Genomic DNA, 18461 nt, shown 5'->3' on the forward strand with positions numbered 1-18461 from the left:
CATAACTTTGATATGAAACTGAATATATTATGTTGCTAACAGCTCAATTATTTAATCATTACCATATATCAAAGTATAGGGGAGAGATGGATAGGAAATGGTGCGATCAGCCGAGAGTCGATTTCAAGGGATGTGAACCCATCTGGTATTTGCCCTTTTGGCTTTTCAGTCGCACCATTCTTGATACACACACACACACACACACACACACACTAATGAGGCATTAAAAAGCTGATGTAATGTTGACTATATGAGTACTCTGACTGTTTATACAAAGCCTCATTGAAAGCCTCATTGAAAATCAACAGCAAATATGAAAGTAATTATTTATGTGTGTGTGCGTGTGTGTCTGTGTATGACAATGTGTCCATGCACATATGCTATATGCATTTTCCACTGTGCAGTCTGCATATATGTGTGTGTGCATGCATGTGTTGATCAAAACCCCTGCAGAGTGCTGGGGCCCTTCATGGTGCCCTGGTTGGTGAAACACTCATGTGTGAGGATGAGGTCACTCACGTGCTGCCTTCATAACTTCCACTGATGCTGAATCACCTCACATGGACGGAGAGCAGCAGAGCGACGGAGGGAGGGAGGGAGGGAGAGAGAGTGGGGGAGGAGTAGTGATAGAAACAGACAGCAGGGAGGAAAGGTGAGAGTGTGAATTGATTATTAGTTCAATCAAAGAGCGTGAATAAAATGAATAATGTGCGTGAAATGTGTCTCTTAAATACTGACATGAATACAGAGATTTGTTTGAACTGAGCTGCTCCTGTAGAGAAAAGGCCTGAACCGGATGGTTAGAAGAAAAAGCAAAAGAGCGAGAGAAGAAGGAGTAGAATAGTGAGCTGATGAGGTGGCATTAAAAGAGGGAACGGCAGCAAGATAGAGGGTGAGTGTGAAATTAGCTGGGACAGCGGGAAGAATGCTTTGAGGGCCTATTTTTCTACCCGACTACTGGTTTGACTGCCAATATTGCATCTGGTTCTGAACACAGCAGTGACTATGGAAAATCCCCTGGCAGGAAGAATTATACACACCCACCCACACACACACACACACACACACACACACACACACACACACACACACACACACACACACACACACACACACACACCACACAGATACGGAGCATTACCCTCTCTGTATCTAGGTTTTGATCTCTTATATAAGTGACTCTAATTTTGACCTTTGCCCCTTCACGTCACTGATCTCATCTCCTGCCACATCCTCTCTGGCCTCATACACACACACATTTGTTCCCTGTATGTAACCATCACTTCATGCCACGTTCACAGGTTTTAAATTGACCGACAGTCAATTCCTGAGTAACAGAGCTGCAGTCTAGACTTTCTTCATCATCCTGGACTCTCTCTGTCTTGATTTCAAACAGCACTCATGAGGGCCCACAGCAGGTGGATAAAGACCAGGAAGGGATATGAGTTAAATAATCATTCAAAGTCTCTTATCTTTTCTCTTTGTTTTTGCAAAATCTGTGCAGAAGAGGTGAAAAACCTACCACTGTGACATTTGAAGTAGCGTTTGACCTCTTTTTTTTGTTTTTTTCTCTTCTCTTTTCAAAATACCTTCTGTTGTGACCCAGTCATTTTTTCCATGCTGCTCTCTGCTCCTAGTTTTCCATGTGGAGATGTGTTTGGACTGACAATGAAATATAACAGAGCAGAATGATGAATGGATTCTGATGGATTCTTGCAAAAAAAACAGACAACCATCTCTGCTGTCCAGCATGATCTCATCATACATGACATATGAAGTCAGTTAAGAGCCTCTTTCAAAGTTAAACGTTTTGCTATGATTATTGAATTCCACTATGCATCAGGGTTACAGATAATGACTTGATCGTTTTCTATGAAGATTCTCAGTTGTCCAAGTGATTGGACGTCAACTGGAGCAGCTGTTTGATCTTGAAGATGCTTCACCGTGCATCCGAGGAGACGTTTTTTCAAATTACTTTGTTGTCCTGGCATCAAAACATGTTACAAATTCGACTTCAAAGGTTTTATTATTTTTGAAATTAAGACTGTATGTAAAAATGGACGAAATGACAGCTCCCCAAAATGAGCTCGGAATTACCGATCCCCGAGTTGGAAGTTGCAACTGGAACGCCCCCCTCAAGTCGGAATTTCGACTCGGCTGGTCGGAGGAACCTCACCGCCCACGAGTTCGAAATACAAGATGGCTGCTCCATGTATCAACAGTAGTGAAGCTGTAGTTTTTACTGTTTGTTAGCACCTCTCTCATTAAACGGTTATAGTTAGGATAGTTGCAGGAGGTGGAGACACGTCGTCCATCTTTAAATAAAGTCTGTGCTTTACATGGCACCCCATTGCCAAAGTATAGTCCCACAGAATGGAAAGGATTCAGGTTTAAGGACAAAGGCCTGACATGTACGTACTCACAGTAAACTTCAGCTCACTTTATGTTCTTACTTCTCCTGTATGCATATCTGTCAAAGCGCCTGTTTTTTCTGCCAACATGTTTGACAGAGATTTTTCTTCATTCCACGTCTCTGCTGCTGCTGCTGCTAACACCGCCAGCTTTCCACCGTGCATTGGTAAAGGTTAAGAGAGAAAATGTACAGACGCAGCTGCGTGCTGGCGTGCACAGGAACCGCTAATGGAATTTATGTCTTGTTTCATCTCATGAACATGTAACTATGATCTGCATACCACAGGTCGAGTTCAAAGCTGAAACATCTCGACACGTCTGTTAAAGTCATCGGTATGTTGGACTGGAATGAGTTGCTATTTGTGTTGCTTTGTGTTATAAGCTGCAGGATGCTCATATTTACACATAGAAAACTTAGGATTTATGTCAGAAATCAGCTCAGATTCAGTTGTTCTTTGGAGATTCATCACTTTTACCTGAACACTTTTTGTTGCGAGGGTATTTTAAAAACATTTTATTCCATATGTTGATATTTAAAGCCAGAGCATAGCTGGCATAAATCAATGTTATAATATTATATTTAGTGTATCATGTTGGCAAAGGAGTGTCCACCAGCAGATATTTTTGATGTTCAAGAACTTTATTGTCACTGTGCAAGCACGATGTAATTATGAAATGTGTAATCCTCTAATCCAATTGTGCCTGTTATAACGACCAATACGATAAAGTATATATAAAAATAAGCAGAAGAAGTATAAAATAAAGTTCTTCAATAAGTTCTTTTAAAATCAAATTTCAGGAATCTTTATAGAAAAATGTTATTAAAATATCATATCATCCAGGCCATCAGATAAAACAAAAATGTACTATTTGTGTATGAACATTGACATGTCAATCCAATAAAAATCTACATGTAAGCTCCCAAAACATGGTGCAACTTGTCATGTTTGCACAGTATTGCTGTTCTGAGCTGATAGAGGTCCCTCAAAATGTCACTGCACTGTCACTGTTGCCCAATCACCATGAAAAAACACAGATACAAACGATGAGGTGTTTTATTTTCTCGCTCACACTTCACTCTGTGCTGGACTGGAACCAAAAATTCCATCTGATTCGTTTTTTGTAGCTCAACATGTGCGTGTAAGTGATCTGAAGTAACGGAGCCAAAACAACATCGCGATTGTTCACTCAGAAACCGCTGAGAGCAAGAGCAGGCACACATGAGAAAATCTGTCCCTAGTCTTTTCTATAGAAGTTAATACAGACGGAAACTAGATTTTTAATCTTTTTATTAGATTATTTTCAGACCCGGCATTGTGTTGAATGATACATACCAAGCATTTAACAATAATCTCCACCTAAATTAGTTTGTATTTGAGTAAATCAGCAGGAAATCCTTCAGGCACCAGGTGATTCTTGGCAATTTTGGTTCTTTCCTGGCGAGAGGAACCAAAGAAGCTTCTTGTCTGGCTACTGTCTATCATCTTCACGCACTTTTGAGGACACCTGAATGGAAACGAGAAGGAGGAGGGTCATTTTTGTATGTGTTTATGGAAGTCTGTTGTTGTAAGAGGCCACCTCGAGAGGATGATATGGTTTAAAATATGACTACCTGTTTCTTTCAGTTCAGCCCGGTGGGAAGGTTGTGGAGTGAGAGCAGCTCCATCACCCCTGAAAGAAGACAGCATGTGAATGCACCTTATTGCATGATGATACAGTCTTTGGGCATCCTCCAGCTTCTCTTCACATCTTCTCCCCCCTCTGATGTCCCGAGGCCAAAGCAGATCCCCAGAGTGCTGACTCTCGATGAAGGATGGGAGAGGACGAGGGCCAGGTTTTGACAGAAAAACATATCCGCTCTCTTGATTAAATCCAAAGGGATTATTGCACCAAAATCCAACAGGCGTCGTGGCCAAGTATGAACAGTGCAGAAATGGAAGAGGCCGCTTCAGGAATTATGGATATGGAAAGAGAAAGCAACAATTTCCAGACAAGTGTTGAACAAGGCGCTGGGATTACAGAGCTTTTCGCTTTTTAGATCCAGCTTCACAAATTCACAAGCCTGTAAAATTATTCATGGATCGACGCAATCGTTTAATCGTCTAATACAAGGGTCTTAGTTCTCAGCTTGTGAGCCAGAGATTTTCATTTTTTCAAAGAGAAAAGTCAGTTATGTCCATGTGGATTTGTCGAGCTTGGATCAATCCCACACAAACCCAAATGACCCCAGACCAGCGGTTATTTATCACACTCTGCTGCCTGAACGAGCCTTTTCTCCTGAAGGCTGTGAGTGACTGTTACATAAGCGAGGAGAATTATCCAGACACGGTCACGCCCTCTCGCTAAAACAATCTTCTCCCTCTCGTTTCTTAGGACTTTCTCCAGAGAGAGGCTTTCAGGTGTGGAAATGTTGATCGCTTGCATGCAACACCAGAAGAGAACAAGTCTCACAGAGTCGATGAAATGTACTGTATGCACTCACACTTTATCCGAGCCCTTCAGGATGCTTTTCTGTCTGTCTGGTGTTTTCAGCAGCCACGGTCAATCAATCACACTGTCAACCTGAGGTTACGACAGAACCCTGCTGCCCCAGACCCACTGAAATGTCTGGTGTCTGGTTCCTGGCTCGCACCTCTCTCTCTCTCTCTCGCTAAAGTCTCAGGCTCAGGCCCAAACGGGTGCGCTGGATTCAGCTCCGTCACCCTCCCTGCCAGGAACAACGGACGGCGAGCGCTGGAAACTTTTACCTCCTTAATGTTCACTTTTTTTAATGGCTTTTCAGTCCAAATGGGACAATGGCAGCAAACAGCTCAGGCTGATTCACGTCAGAGAGTGATGTGGGACGGCTTCTTCAACAGGGCGGAGGACGGTCTGGTGGAGCCCAGAAATGTGATGACAGAGCTGCAAAGCACAGAGAGATGGAAGATGTTGACGTTCCTGCAGGAAGGAGTCATGGGACAACTATGCATAGTAGGAGGTTGATGTGTTACTGCCCGTGAGAAGAGTGTACAGCTGTGGTTTCAAGCCTATAAGTACCCTTTGATTGACGCTTGTCCAGTTCCAAATTTGATCATTTGAATTGTCATAAGCCCTGTCTCCTCCATGTTAGTAGATGGGACATGAACCAAACTAAGAAATCTAATTACGGGTCAAATACATTTTTCACAAAGACAGTTTTTGTCATTTTAGCAAGTTCTTACCACACTGACGTATGTTGAAGTAAGTTTGATTGCAATTGTAAAAACGGGGGGGTGAAACGTCATGATTGACAGCTGAGACTGACTCTGGATGTGTCGTCTATCTTTATTTACAATCTATGATTCGACCTGAAAACTGGATGTTACGTTACACTATTAAATACTTTTTTTCTTTCGTATGACATTTTTTGATATTAAGGTCAGTTTGTAGCAGAAGCTGAATTCTGACTCTCAACCAATAGCTGATTATTGGTCAATATCAGTTCAACCATTTATCCACTATTAGCTTTTATCCAATATCTCTATGAATTTATCTTTGCAAACTGAACTTCTCTATAGCTCCATGCAGTCTCAATCAAAGTAATCTAGTGTCCCTTGTTAGGAATCATCGCTGCAGAGGAACCCACATTTTACATCCTTATTTTTATTAAGGTTTCTGTGTTTCTTCTCTCTCTCAGCCGCATGAAAGTTATTTCAGAAATGTGGGACAACAAACGAGGCCTCAACTCCACTCGGTAAAGAATCCAGCATGGGACGAGCAGGCACTTCCACCACTTATAAACTGACAATGAAAATAAAAGGACGGGAAAACCAAGCCACATGTGAGTCTCACTGAATACTTGAGTTCAACTGCTGAGAAACCGCAACAGCAGAGCTCATATTTCCTATGAGGTATGTATGTGTTTGTGACAGTGTATGTGTGTGTACTCGTGTTTGTTAGGACCTTTTCCTGTTGACCAAAGCCAGGTCCTAATGATGCTAAATGTCATTTCTGAGGTCCTGGTTAAGGTTAAGATGTGAATTGTGGTTAGGTTAAGTTTAGGGATAAGGTTTTTGGTTAGTGTGACAAAGTGAAACAGAGACGAGGGAGAAAGAAAAGACTTAGACTCAGTGACTGAGACATTTCCCCAATATTTTCCTCTCTTCCCTTCCAGAGGTTAAAGAAACTCTATCCTGAGCGAGTTCCATCTTTTTTATGAGTTGTGGAAGAGGAAAATGATTTTTTGGCACACCCAAATTTTTATGCAGAAAAAGTAGGCCACATTTATACAAAACCATCATCTTATAAGTGAGGGAGACTTACGGTTGGCAGCGTCTCCTAAATTAAACTACTTCAAGTTTGTGTGCTCGAATTCATGGCTCTGATAAATCTGAGTCTAAATTTGAGCTGTCGTTACTTCTGTCTGTTCCCACAGACTTCCTGCCACATCAGTAGTTTTGATATGGCAAAGTCCCAGAAGGCTTGTAGGTCAGACACAGTCAGGCTCCGCCAATATGTGATAATTTACTGTTTACAAAGTGTTTAAATCCACATTGGCTTTTAATGACACATTTTCTTTTTTATTGATTCATTCAGTAACTATTCCTAGCGATAATGACACATAATTCAAAAGGTGGCTGGTTCCATTCAAAAGAGTCTGGTCACCATGTGCGTGAACCCACTGCGTCCACTGAAAACGAAAATGAGTTCACCTCCATATCATGACAGCACCTCCAGGAAAAGGGAGAGATCCCTGGAATGTGACATCCCCCGCTGGCAAACTGTAGTCGATCCTAATCAGTGACAGGAAGAGAGGAGCCACTTGGATGACATGTTTGTGGAAAAACAGTAGACTTATCCTCGATATTGTTTTGAAGCTTAACTCCTTTATCGAACATAAACAAACTCAAAAGTTGACCCTTTAAAATGTTAATTCTCCAATAAGCATGAGGTATGAATGAATGTCCATGTCCGTGGCATGAATACACAACCCCCATATTTGTATCAATATAAATGCACGTGATATGATTATGATTTTTTTTATTGTTTCGTGTGCACACAACTCAATGACCCAAGAAGCATCACCATCCAGATGTAAACCTTGGGAAACACTGACCTCTTCTGGTGATACTGTAAAGAAGCACAGCACAGTGATCATAAGATTAACTATTTAGAGTTTGATTGTTATGCGGCTTAATTCATCTACTTTACATTGATCAACACACTGTAAATACCTCAGAGTATGAGGTATGTTTGCACATCTTCTTGACTTCATCAGCAAAACCTTTAGATTAGATCGAAGCCAACTTGGCCGTGGTTTAGAAAAATCTCTTAAAAAGTACAAAATAAGTGTTGAAGGCCATCATGCAGTAGAGATGAAAGCTGAGCGTTATAACTTGGGAAAACTGTGGACATGTTTCTCAACCTCTAATTTACATACCTCGCCCAATTTGGTAAGAAATTGCTAATGGTGGTTGACGTCAACATTAAAAAATACATCGAGGATTTGTTAAAACACTCAGTTACAGTGGACTTTACTGTCCTCTGAAGGAAGTTTTACTCTGTGCTGGTCACTGTTGCAACTACAATCCCCGTTTTTTTCCTCTCTAATGCACCTTTAAAGTGCATCTTACAGACTTAGAATATACATTACATGTAAATGTGAAGCCACAAATGAAGAAATCATACTTGTACAATTCAAATCATATAATTTTATTATTTTACATCAAAAACATGGACTGCAATAACATTGTCTGATTTCAATGTGAGTTATTCTGACAATGACGCAGCTCACTGAACATGCTTTCTGGTCACCTGACAGCTAGTATTTGGGTAACAAAAGCCGTGAAAGGCGGCCATTTTTGTGCGCTTTGAAGAGTCTGGTGTTTGACGACAGACCTGAGATTAAAAAAGCACTTGCAAATGATTATTAATTTAGTTTCAACTTGTATGTTTTCAATATAGAAAGCATTTAATGATGATAATGCAACTGACAATCTCAAATTCACAGAACACCACCACTGAAACTAAGAAAACTAAGAATTATTTGCAGCGACTATTTGAACCAGGTCCAGGTCAGGATGGGAGAGGTTGTCAGGGATGCACAAGGGTTAGATTCTACTTTTTGCCGTTCTGAAGACGCTCAGTCACGTTCTCCCAGTTGATTACATTCCAGATGGCCTTAACATAGTCCGGCCGCACATTTTTGTACTGAAGGTAGTAGGCATGCTCCCATACGTCAATACCAAGGAGAGGGATGAGACCTGAGGGATGTAAAAGATAATTTTTCATCTGTGACAATAAGAGGGGACAATATAAATACATGTAGAGAGATATTGTTCATGGCTCTTTTGTCACTGACCTGTCGTCCCCTGCAGAGGATCCTGGTTTGCACAAGCCGCGATGCGAAGTCTTCCGCTCTCCTTGTCGTAGCCCAGCCAGCCCCACCCTGAGCCCTGCACCGCCACGGTAGCAGCGGACATCTTTTCCTTCAACTTCTGGAGGGAGCCAAAGTCCCGATTGATGGTTTGCAATAGCTCCCCTACAAGAAGTGAAAGAGACAAGTAGAGTCATATTTAACATTAACAGAAAGAAGCTAAATCGGAAATCAAACATTCTAGTTGTTTATATTTTCTATTTTCCTCAGAAGAGAGCTGCCATGTCAGACTCAATTTACTGAAAATCATCCCTGATATGAAATTTATTTGTAATACAGAATATTTACTTTCGGGTTTGCCAGACATGTAAATAAGCTTCCTGGATAATCTGTTAAAGGACTTTTAACCTCTAGGGGACTGAAAAAAAATATATATAGCAGCTTAAGTGTAACAAAATGCTGAGGTACCAGATTTTGGTGGTATGGAGTTGATTGAATAGGATTTGGCTGCAACGCCGTTTACCCCTGAAACTCCAAAAGTGTTTTGTGGACTCAAACACTTCACCTACCCCTCCATCGGCATAGTGGTGAGTACATAATGAGTGAATTTTCATTTATGGGTGAACTATCCCTTTAACAATCTGTACATGGTGCCAATACAGGGTCATTTGAGTTCATTGTTTTTACATAAAAAGTGAATGTTAGTTAACTGCACAACAAACCAGTGTAGGTTTAAAGACAACACGCTGATCCCACCGCTGATATGTTTCTACCTCACCCTGTGGCTCGCCTCCACCATTTGGAGACAGGTTTGTCCAGAAGATGGTGTGATTAATGTGGCCTCCTCCGTTAAATTTCAGAGCCGGCTGGAGGGCAACTTGTGCCGTCACGTCCCCTGAAATATAACACAAATAACATCCAGGTGAATAAAAGGATACGAGCTCTAACAGTGGCAACCGGCTGATTACTTCATGCTATTAATCGTCCGTACCCTTTGCCAGTGCCTCTTGATACTTCTCCTCCGTGACGTTGAGGTTGTTCACATATGTGGCGTGGTGCTTGCTGTGGTGCAGCTGCATGATCTCTGCACTGATGTGGGGCTCCAGGGCACCATAGTCGTAGGTCAGGTCAGGCAGAGTGTGCTTGTGCCTCGCTGTGGTGGCCTGGCTTATGGTTTGGCTGAGGCCGGCTGCACACCTGGAAAACAATAATAAAAGGAAACAACTGGAATGACTTGCCAACCACAACATTACCACAGAGGTTTTTTGTCTGGTAGACAACACATGGTTCCTAGAACTTCTCCAATTAAAGCTAACATTAGTCCTCGCACATGTGGGTCTATCAGTTGAAGGTTCGTTGAGCTTGTGCAATTGTGTGGAAGTGACCGGTGTGTGTCCTCATGTTGTTGTTAGCTATTTTACTAGCTAAATTAGCCTGTGTTAGCATTATGATCAATGTCAACACGCCACACACACGCCAGTGAATGAATGACAGTTAAATAACAACACAACTTTTATTTTGTGCGCCACAGGCTAACCTAGCCGAGCTGCTGCACCAAGTTAGCATCCTGCCTAGCTAGCTGCTAGCTCTGATAACAAACTGTCAGGAGTGCATGAGCCACGACAGCCAGCAGGAGTTAGCTGCTCATTCACTGATGTCAGTAGCTGTCATGTCGGTGTCAGTTTTACCTGCGTATCTGAGCAACTCTGCAGAGCATGGTGGTGTCAGTGTCAGTGTCCGCAGCACAGACGGGAGGGACGCACACAAACTACCGATCAGATCACTGCCCTTGAACTGAGCTATTTCAACTTGACGGTGCAGTGGACCGCACCATTCTCCTCTAAGCGGGGGTGTTGACGAGAGCGTGCAGGGTTTTCATAAACATCTGCTGCTCCAACCGAAGCCAGGGCAACTCTCAGAAATATTTAAACATAATAAATAAATACAAATATGGTGAAAATGCCTTAAAGTGTTAAAATATGCTTAAATATAATAGATGATGTTTTTTAAGCCTCCCTCCTTTATGATATTCTTCGACACATCAGGAAAAGTGCAGCGGGGCTGTTATTGTACAGGCGATTCATTTAAAATGATACAGTGTTTGTGGTTTGAAACACGCGGAGTTAAGATAATGATGATCAGTGCGTAATAAAATAAAATATAAGTCGTAATAAATGTTAATGTATTAGCACAAGTTAGTATTTAAACAAACAGCAAAGAATCACGTGAACGCCTCTTCTGCCATATAGGAGGTAACGCCAGAGATCGTCCAGGTCGAGGCAAATGAGTCACTCAATACAATAAACCAACGAGACCAGTCCAAAATCCACGAAGAATGACGTCAAGCAAAAGTTTATATTCACAACTATTGATCAACTATCAAAATTGATAACGACAGTGAATGAAGATATTTTCTGATCTTTTTATTCAAGTAAAAGTACCAATACCACACTGTATAACAAGTATAAGGCCTTTGTTAAGATCACAAGTAAGTAACAAACACAGAAGTAGTATAAGCTGCAAGTACTCATTGTGTAGAAAAATCTAGAGCTACTTTATAATATATGCAGCCAGTTTGTTCCTTAAGTTGATTAATTATAACAATAATAGAATAAACTTTATTTATGTAGCACTAAAAAGAGTTTACAAAGTGCTCTGACAGCAAAGCAAGAACAGTTTATAGCTATATATTATCTATATATATATCTATCTAAAGGATTCACTAAGTCAAAAAATAGGAAGCAACGTTATATTATTAAAAGTGTGCTGTATTTGTATATTGTCTTTAATGTGAAATTTGAACCGTGAAGATAACATGTTAATAAAGTGTTCATATAACTCTATTGATAAAATATTAACCAGCATAATGTGGAAATAGAATAGAATAAGATGAAATTAAATCAAAGTGAGACCTTGAATTCTTCATGTCCCATATATCCCCGAACAATTCCCTTTTATTTACATTTGAATATTCATTTAACAGGAGCGTTTCCCCCTCCTCTCTCGTTGTTCTCAGCAACTCGCCGCGGAGTGAGAGCTCCTGTCTGTGCTCGCAGCTGTGGAGGCGGCACTGTGGTGCAGCGGCAGCCGCGCACAGACTCGATCTGTCCTGTCTGCCGAGAGGAGGACGATGGTGGACACACCGAAGCGAGTCACTCACGTTTAAACCCACAGCTCGTGTGTGTTTTTTTTGACCGAAGTCGCGCCAGAAGCCAACGGGCGTCACGGAGTCAACGAAGCGCCCGCGTCTTGGTGAGTGTTTCTCCCGCGGAGTCGAGGCCCGCGATCTGCAGCCGAGAGCCCGCTACTTTCAGGAAAAGGAGCGCAGGGGAGGGGGGTCATTTCCTTCACCGCCATTTTGTGATAACAAGGAGCCGAAAACAGAGCAAGGAATCGCACGCTGCCAGGCGGGACATTAAGACACTATCACCGGGTAACACGTTAGCTTCGGAACCGCCGTTTGTTCCCCCAACGGATGCTGTATGTTGTTAGCACTCGATAGCTAACGTTGGCGTGCTTATTTTGATAATCCTCCCAATCCTTCGCTGCTGCCCGCCTCACTAGCTAACACCCCCGGCTCGACAGCTCTTTCTAAGCGCTTATGTTGAAGTTAATTCACGTGTTCGTGTTGCTAACTTGGTGTCTGCGTGTTTATATATCTGCAGTAGGTGGTTGGAAGCTGTAGCTTATGTAGCATATTTAGCATTAGCTGTCACACACTGCGTTGTTGTTTAAAGAAGAAGAAGAAGCAGATTTAAACACACGACATCAAACTGCGATTAACGATGTTTTTCATGTCGTGTTTATTCCCCAGAGTCCACAATGACCAACGAGGAACCTCTACCGAAGAAGGTGGGAGTCTTTTCTGCTTTCTGCTCCTGGATTTGTCACGTGTAATGAGCCATTTTATCTCCTAATGTCGATCAGTCTCTAACTAGTCCCTGCTTTTGTATTTTCCTCGCACAGGTTCGCCTCAGTGAATCTGACATGAAGACCCTGACCAGGGAGGAGTTGTGCACAAGGTAGATAACTGCCCGGTCTCTTGTTGTGAGTTGAATTGTGGGAAAGCTCAACTGAGCAGCAAATGCACATAAATCTTCTGCACCTTTTTTTTTTTTGTTTTAGATGGAAACAGCATGAAGCATATGTCCAGGTCCTGGAGGCGAAATATGCTGAGCTGTGTTGTAAGTAAACATTTGCTTTTTCGCCAGCGTCTCTGATGGCGAGTGATCACACCGCATCTCTATATTTGCCTGTTTTCTGGGAGAATGATTTCTCTTTTGACACGTTGGCTTTCTCTGCCCCTCTTCCACGTCTTAGCCAATGATGTCACAGGCCTGAAGGAGTCGGAGGAGAAGCTCAAGCAGCAGCAGCAGGAGTCTGCACGCAGGGAGAACATCTTGGTCATGCGACTTGCCACCAAGGAGCAGGAGATGCAAGAGTGCACAGTATGTTTCTAATCCTCTTCTCTCTCAGTGTTTTTAATATGATGGTGTGGAATTTGCTTTTGGGGTCTTTTTTTCCACTATGAGTTGTTGGTGCCCTCAGCTCCTCTTTGACTGAACTGAACTTGTGTTCTCCACAGTTAGTGATGCTCTGGCCTTCATGATCCCCTATGAATTATTAATAGTGTAGAAGACTTGGCCACTTGTTAATACTAAGTGAAGTCCAGTTGCTCTGAGGCTGCATCCAACCATCACTTCCATTCTTTATTAATCATTTACACCATTAGTATTTTTATGTTTTAATTAATTTTGTGTTAACTGCTACTCTTGACAAATGCACACATTCTCTAAAGTGTTGAATCTGCTGTCTCAGTCTGATCAATTAGAAGAAGCTGTCAAGTGTCTTGTATGTAAATGCAAAAGCGTAAACAACAGTTAACCAGCTTTGTGTCATACATGCAGCAACTTAAAATGGTAGTCATGTATCCTAATTTAAATTCTCCCCTACGAGGCACCTAATCAATTACCTGACATCACTCGAGCGCTGTGCTGTACGTAATATTCATTCATGGGACGAGGAGGGCTTTCTCGGCTCTTATCAGACTGACAGATCAGTAGTAGATCACCCTGTGGCTTTACAGCAGCGTTTGTCGTTCTTATAGGGTAGCTGAGGTGAGCACACACTGCTTGGTAGAGGTTGGAAAGATTGTAACCTTGACGCCTGATAGTAGTTTTCCTTTTAACCAGTGAGCTGTAAATAGTAGGAGATCGTCTGGGACTGAAGTGGTTGTTGACACGTTAGTTGCACCCTTTGCCCAGTGAAATGTTAAGGTTAAGATAACTATTTGTTTAACTATGACTCTGACAGGTGAGTTTTGGTTTGTTTGTTGTTGATTTGAATTTGTCAGCTCTGTGTTAAATCAAAATAAATTGCTGGGTGTGTCCAAGAAGGACAACTTACAACATTATTGCTACAAGTATTGAACTTAGAAACAATTTGAAAAACGTATCAAAATGATACCAAATCTGATTTTGGGTAAATTGCAAATGTCGCTCCATCGCACAACTTTCTAACACTTGTTTGTTTTATCCTGTAGACCCAGATCCAGTACCTCAAGCAAGTCCAACAACCGAGTGCGGCCCAACTGCGGTCATCCATGGTGGACCCAGCCATCAACTTGTTTTTCCTCAAAATGAAGGCTGAACTGGAACAGACTAAAGACAAACTGGAGCAGGCCCAAAATGAACTGAGTGCCTGGAAATTTACACCTGATAGGTAAAGACAATCAAAATAACCCCCCCCCTCCTTCAAACAAAAAAAGTCAAGACTTCCTCACGCCCCTCACTCTCACTGCAGGCATGCAGGAACAATGGTGGGGGGGAAGGCTGACACATGCTGTACTCACCACGAGACTCAGACTTTACAGAAAGCCAGTCACTGCAGAACAGAACTGTTTTTGTACTCTTGCACTGTGCCAGCTACATATCACATAACCTAACGTGAAAAGACAGAATGGTCAGGTGACACTTGTGTTTCAGCTCTCTCCCCTCGCATCCCCTCACCGTCCAAGGGCCCGAAGGAGTCCGGACTGTTCCTGAAGAGGTGGTCACTCACTTCCCGACATGGATATGCCCTCCCCGCCCCCTCAGCTCAAACCAGACAGTTCACATATTTAATAGGGGGGTTATGGTGGAGGTTGAGTCAGGCAGGGAGCATCCCTAGCCTTAAACAGCAATTGAACATTTTAAAGACAATCCCTATACTTGGTTTATAAAGACATTTAACTGTGGATTACACCACACACATACCTGCTAGTCTGCCTGAGAACCGTAAAGACTTTTTGGACAGTCTAGTCAGATTGCAGTAACATGAGGAAAGTTCTAGGCTTCTAAAAGTAAGACTTTTGGGGGAAGAGCGGCTAGAAATGATGAGACTGTGGTGGAGCCAGATCCTCGGTCCACAGGGGACTATGGTTCAGGCACGAGAGTCCAGTCGCCTAGGTCTCTGAACAGGGGCCCAGTCACGGTAGAGTGTATTTACATGTTTATTTTGTGACTTGTTTCTTTTTATTGGTATTTATTTTTCTTTCTCTTGTTTCTCTCAAACAAACACTTACTGCAGTGTGTGTGTGTGTGAATCAAGGTGCTCAATTGGCTTTAATTGTTTACACTTAATGTAAAATTTGCACTCTATTTACAATTTAAGCTTTGCTTAGTTCTTTGGATGCACATTGAAACACACTGCTGTAGGTGAATGAGTCCTGTTTGAAGCTGTGAATGCAAATGTCTTTTAACAAGTCATGTTATGAGTTGATGAGAATGTATTAATTGTATTTGTGTATTTTTGTGATTGACCTCACAATTTCTCCCTCAGCCTTTTTCACTTATAGTTAGATTTCTTACCAGTGTGGCACAAATCTTTAGCCACTATTTTCAAAATAAGAGCACACAGTGGAATCTCTTACATTTTACAGTTTTTTAAACACTTATTTATACTCAGATCTTTCAGATTTGAGGTGGTAGTGTGTACAGCCTGTTGACACATATCTACCCAGCATCTTGGATAATATTAATGGTTTTATAAGTACTAATTGCGGAGACAAGTTGTACAAGCAACTGACTAAAGATATGTGGTGCATGATTGCAAATTACAATCAGTAATGTACATACATGGATTTTAACAAGTTTGAAAGAACCAGTTTAATGACTTCTGCTTTCAGATGGTGCAGCTGCTGAATTCTTTGCCATTATTGTTCATATTTCATCCCAGATGACTTCCATAGACATTTATAGGTGGCAGTTAACTATGGTTTTAAATTGTTTGCATCTCATTTATGTGTAAATTCAGCAACTTGATGACGGCTCCTTAAAGCTTAATCACAATACTTAAAATTAGAATTAAGAGGCATGCTGGACTAAAGTTGAGAAAGAAGCTTCCTGAGCAATTTGATTTTAATGTCCCAACACCTGCTCTTATGTATTTAAAGTGATGGTTGCTCAAACCTAGTTTCAGCAGTGTGTATCTCCTATTTTGTTACACATAGCCACAGGTCCTCTTTCAAATTACATTTGTAGTATTTCATTCAGATATTATTCTGCTTGTGCTTCACTCTCGGTCATGTAGCGAGTCCACTTTTTTGCATTTCAGAACTTGATAGTAACAGAATTGCAACTGGTCTCTTTTTTTTTAACATGTATACATAATGTAACGGGTGTTTTGGTTTTACAGACGTGTGGGTTTAGGTTGCTTGTTTGGGTTGTGAGCCACATTGAGGACCATAAATTATGACTATGAATAATAGCGCTTTTGATTTAGTCAGAAAAGGTCAGTTAAGACCATTCACAGTAAGTAATTAACATCTATTTGTATACATGTTCTGTCTGTTGGTAGCTGCTAATTATATTTTGCATTTGGAGTCGGGTCAACATGGAAAACTGTTGTGACGAGAGTCATTAAGGTATGGTCCTTTTTAAAGGGTTTGTGCTGACTCTCTGCAAAGCGGGTCATACAGCTGAAACATATCAGATGCCATCTCTGCCTTTTGTGTTCGTCCCTTGGTTCACTGTGTGATGTGAGACTTGTTTCCCTTACAGCCAAACGGGGAAGAAACTGATGGCCAAGTGTCGAATGCTGATTCAGGAAAATCAGGAGCTGGGCAGGCAGCTGTCCCAGGGACGCATTGCCCAGCTGGAGGCTGAGCTGGCCCTGCAGAAGAAGTACAGCGAGGAGCTCAAGAGCAGTCAAGACGGTGAGAACAAGAGCAACATCTGCATCTCACACCCTCATCGTTTTTCTTGAATTCTGATTTGATTTATTTGATTTTTGACTTTTGCATGCGTCTGTCGCTGATCTTGGTCAACCCCACAGAGTTGAATGACTTTATCATCCAGCTTGACGAGGAGGTAGAAGGGATGCAAAGCACCATCCTGGTCCTGCAGCAGCAGTTAAAAGAGAGCCGACAGCAGCTGACTCACACTCAGGGTGCTGTGGCCGGACCCAGCAGGACTTCACCCGCTGCTTCCAGCTCATCCACTGAACCGTCCGCCCAGCCCGAGCAGGTGAGCGCGCCCTCTGAAGTGGGCAAAGACTACGGGAGGGTCTCCAATGGACCAAGCAACGGCAACTCATCCCAGAGGAGTGAGACCACTACACCCAGCCTGTATCGGGAGGTGAGCAGCACAGAGGAAGACTTTCCCATGTCCCCCATGGTCTGCAGCCCCGGCGAAGCTGAGACCAAACTGTCCAACCACTCAGAGGAGGCGTCAGGGAATCAGACTGCTGCGGGGAGAGTTGGAGGACCTGTGGGTTTCGGGAGCCAGCTGAGTGCAGGATACGAGAGCGTGGACTCTCCGACAGGCAGCGAGACATCATTGACTCAGCACTCCAATGACACAGACTCCACCACCGACCCCCACGAGGACAAGGCTGCCGTGGTGACCAAGGGCACGAGGACTACAGGGTCACGGCATGCCCAGAACGGCCTGGACTCCAGCACGAGCGACAGTGCGGTTTTGTAATGTACGTTGACATGTACCTGTCTTTTCCTTTTTTAAATTTTTTTTTATACAATATACAAACAAGGCAACAAATGCATAGTCTGTAACACAGCGCTGCTGTCCAAGACATTTTGTTTTCACCCTCCGCCCCTTTGCCTATCGTGATGCCTCTGTCACATTTGTGTTGCTAAACGGGGGATATAATGGGACAGGGTTAATGTTAGATTTGAATTGCGTGGGTGTATGATTTAAAACTAGTTCCTTTCTCTCTGCTGTTTATTTGAGCACGTCTATGCTGTTCTTGTTTGAGCTCTTCACACTGAAATCAGGCATCTGGTGTTGTAACTCATCGTCAAAAGTCAGTAAAATCACTTAATTACGGTAGCTTCGCAGTATTCAAGGTCATTTTTAGATGTTGGCCTGTGTTCTTTTTTTTTTTAATACAGTTTTAATTTTTCATTGACAAAAAAAAATTCTGTTCAAAAATTCAGTTGAATTGTGAGTAGTTTATATGCGATGTTCATATTATTCTGACTTCAGTCCTTTTCATGTACTGACCAAATACCAATAAAGATTTTTAATACAGTAGAGTGAAAGCCATTATTACCAGACATCACTACATGTAGTAGTAAAACTTGGCGGTACTTTATATAAACATATAAGCTGCTGTCTTAGCTGAAGAATACAAATGAAAAAGGTTTTGTGTGAAAACCAGCAGCCTGAGCTTCTTGTTTTTAAAGAAAAATAATTACAGTATTTATTGGAAGTAATTA

The 18461-nt window shown here is 42.1% G+C and overlaps 2 protein-coding genes across 3 annotated transcripts; one reads left to right on the forward strand and one right to left on the reverse strand.

Annotated features, from left to right (window-relative positions):
- Positions 1-8061: 8061 nt before the first annotated feature.
- Positions 8062-10591, reverse strand: sod2 (superoxide dismutase 2, mitochondrial). Its single transcript, XM_035144518.1, has 5 exons — positions 10435-10591; positions 9738-9943; positions 9525-9641; positions 8732-8911; positions 8062-8633 (listed from the first exon to the last, which is right to left on the reverse strand). Exons 1-5 carry the CDS (start codon positions 10461-10463, stop codon positions 8488-8490), a joined length of 678 nt encoding a protein of 225 aa, XP_035000409.1. The 5' UTR covers positions 10464-10591; the 3' UTR covers positions 8062-8487.
- A 1205-nt stretch (positions 10592-11796) lies between these two features.
- On the forward strand, positions 11797-18274 carry LOC118099211 (WT1 associated protein). Of its 2 annotated transcripts, none has more exons than XM_035143601.2 (8): positions 11797-11998; positions 12561-12598; positions 12713-12768; positions 12872-12930; positions 13067-13194; positions 14289-14467; positions 16786-16940; positions 17060-18274. In XM_035143601.2, exons 2-8 carry the CDS (start codon positions 12569-12571, stop codon positions 17707-17709), a joined length of 1257 nt encoding a protein of 418 aa, XP_034999492.1. In that variant the 5' UTR covers positions 11797-11998; positions 12561-12568; the 3' UTR covers positions 17710-18274. The 2 variants fall into 2 exon arrangements, with proteins under 2 accessions (XP_034999492.1, XP_034999493.1); XM_035143602.2 differs by lacking the exon at positions 11797-11998 and adding an exon at positions 12014-12179.
- Positions 18275-18461: the final 187 nt, after the last annotated feature.

Source organism: Hippoglossus stenolepis, chromosome 20 (genome assembly GCF_022539355.2).
Source record: "Hippoglossus stenolepis isolate QCI-W04-F060 chromosome 20, HSTE1.2, whole genome shotgun sequence".
NCBI lineage: Eukaryota > Metazoa > Chordata > Actinopteri > Pleuronectiformes > Pleuronectidae > Hippoglossus > Hippoglossus stenolepis.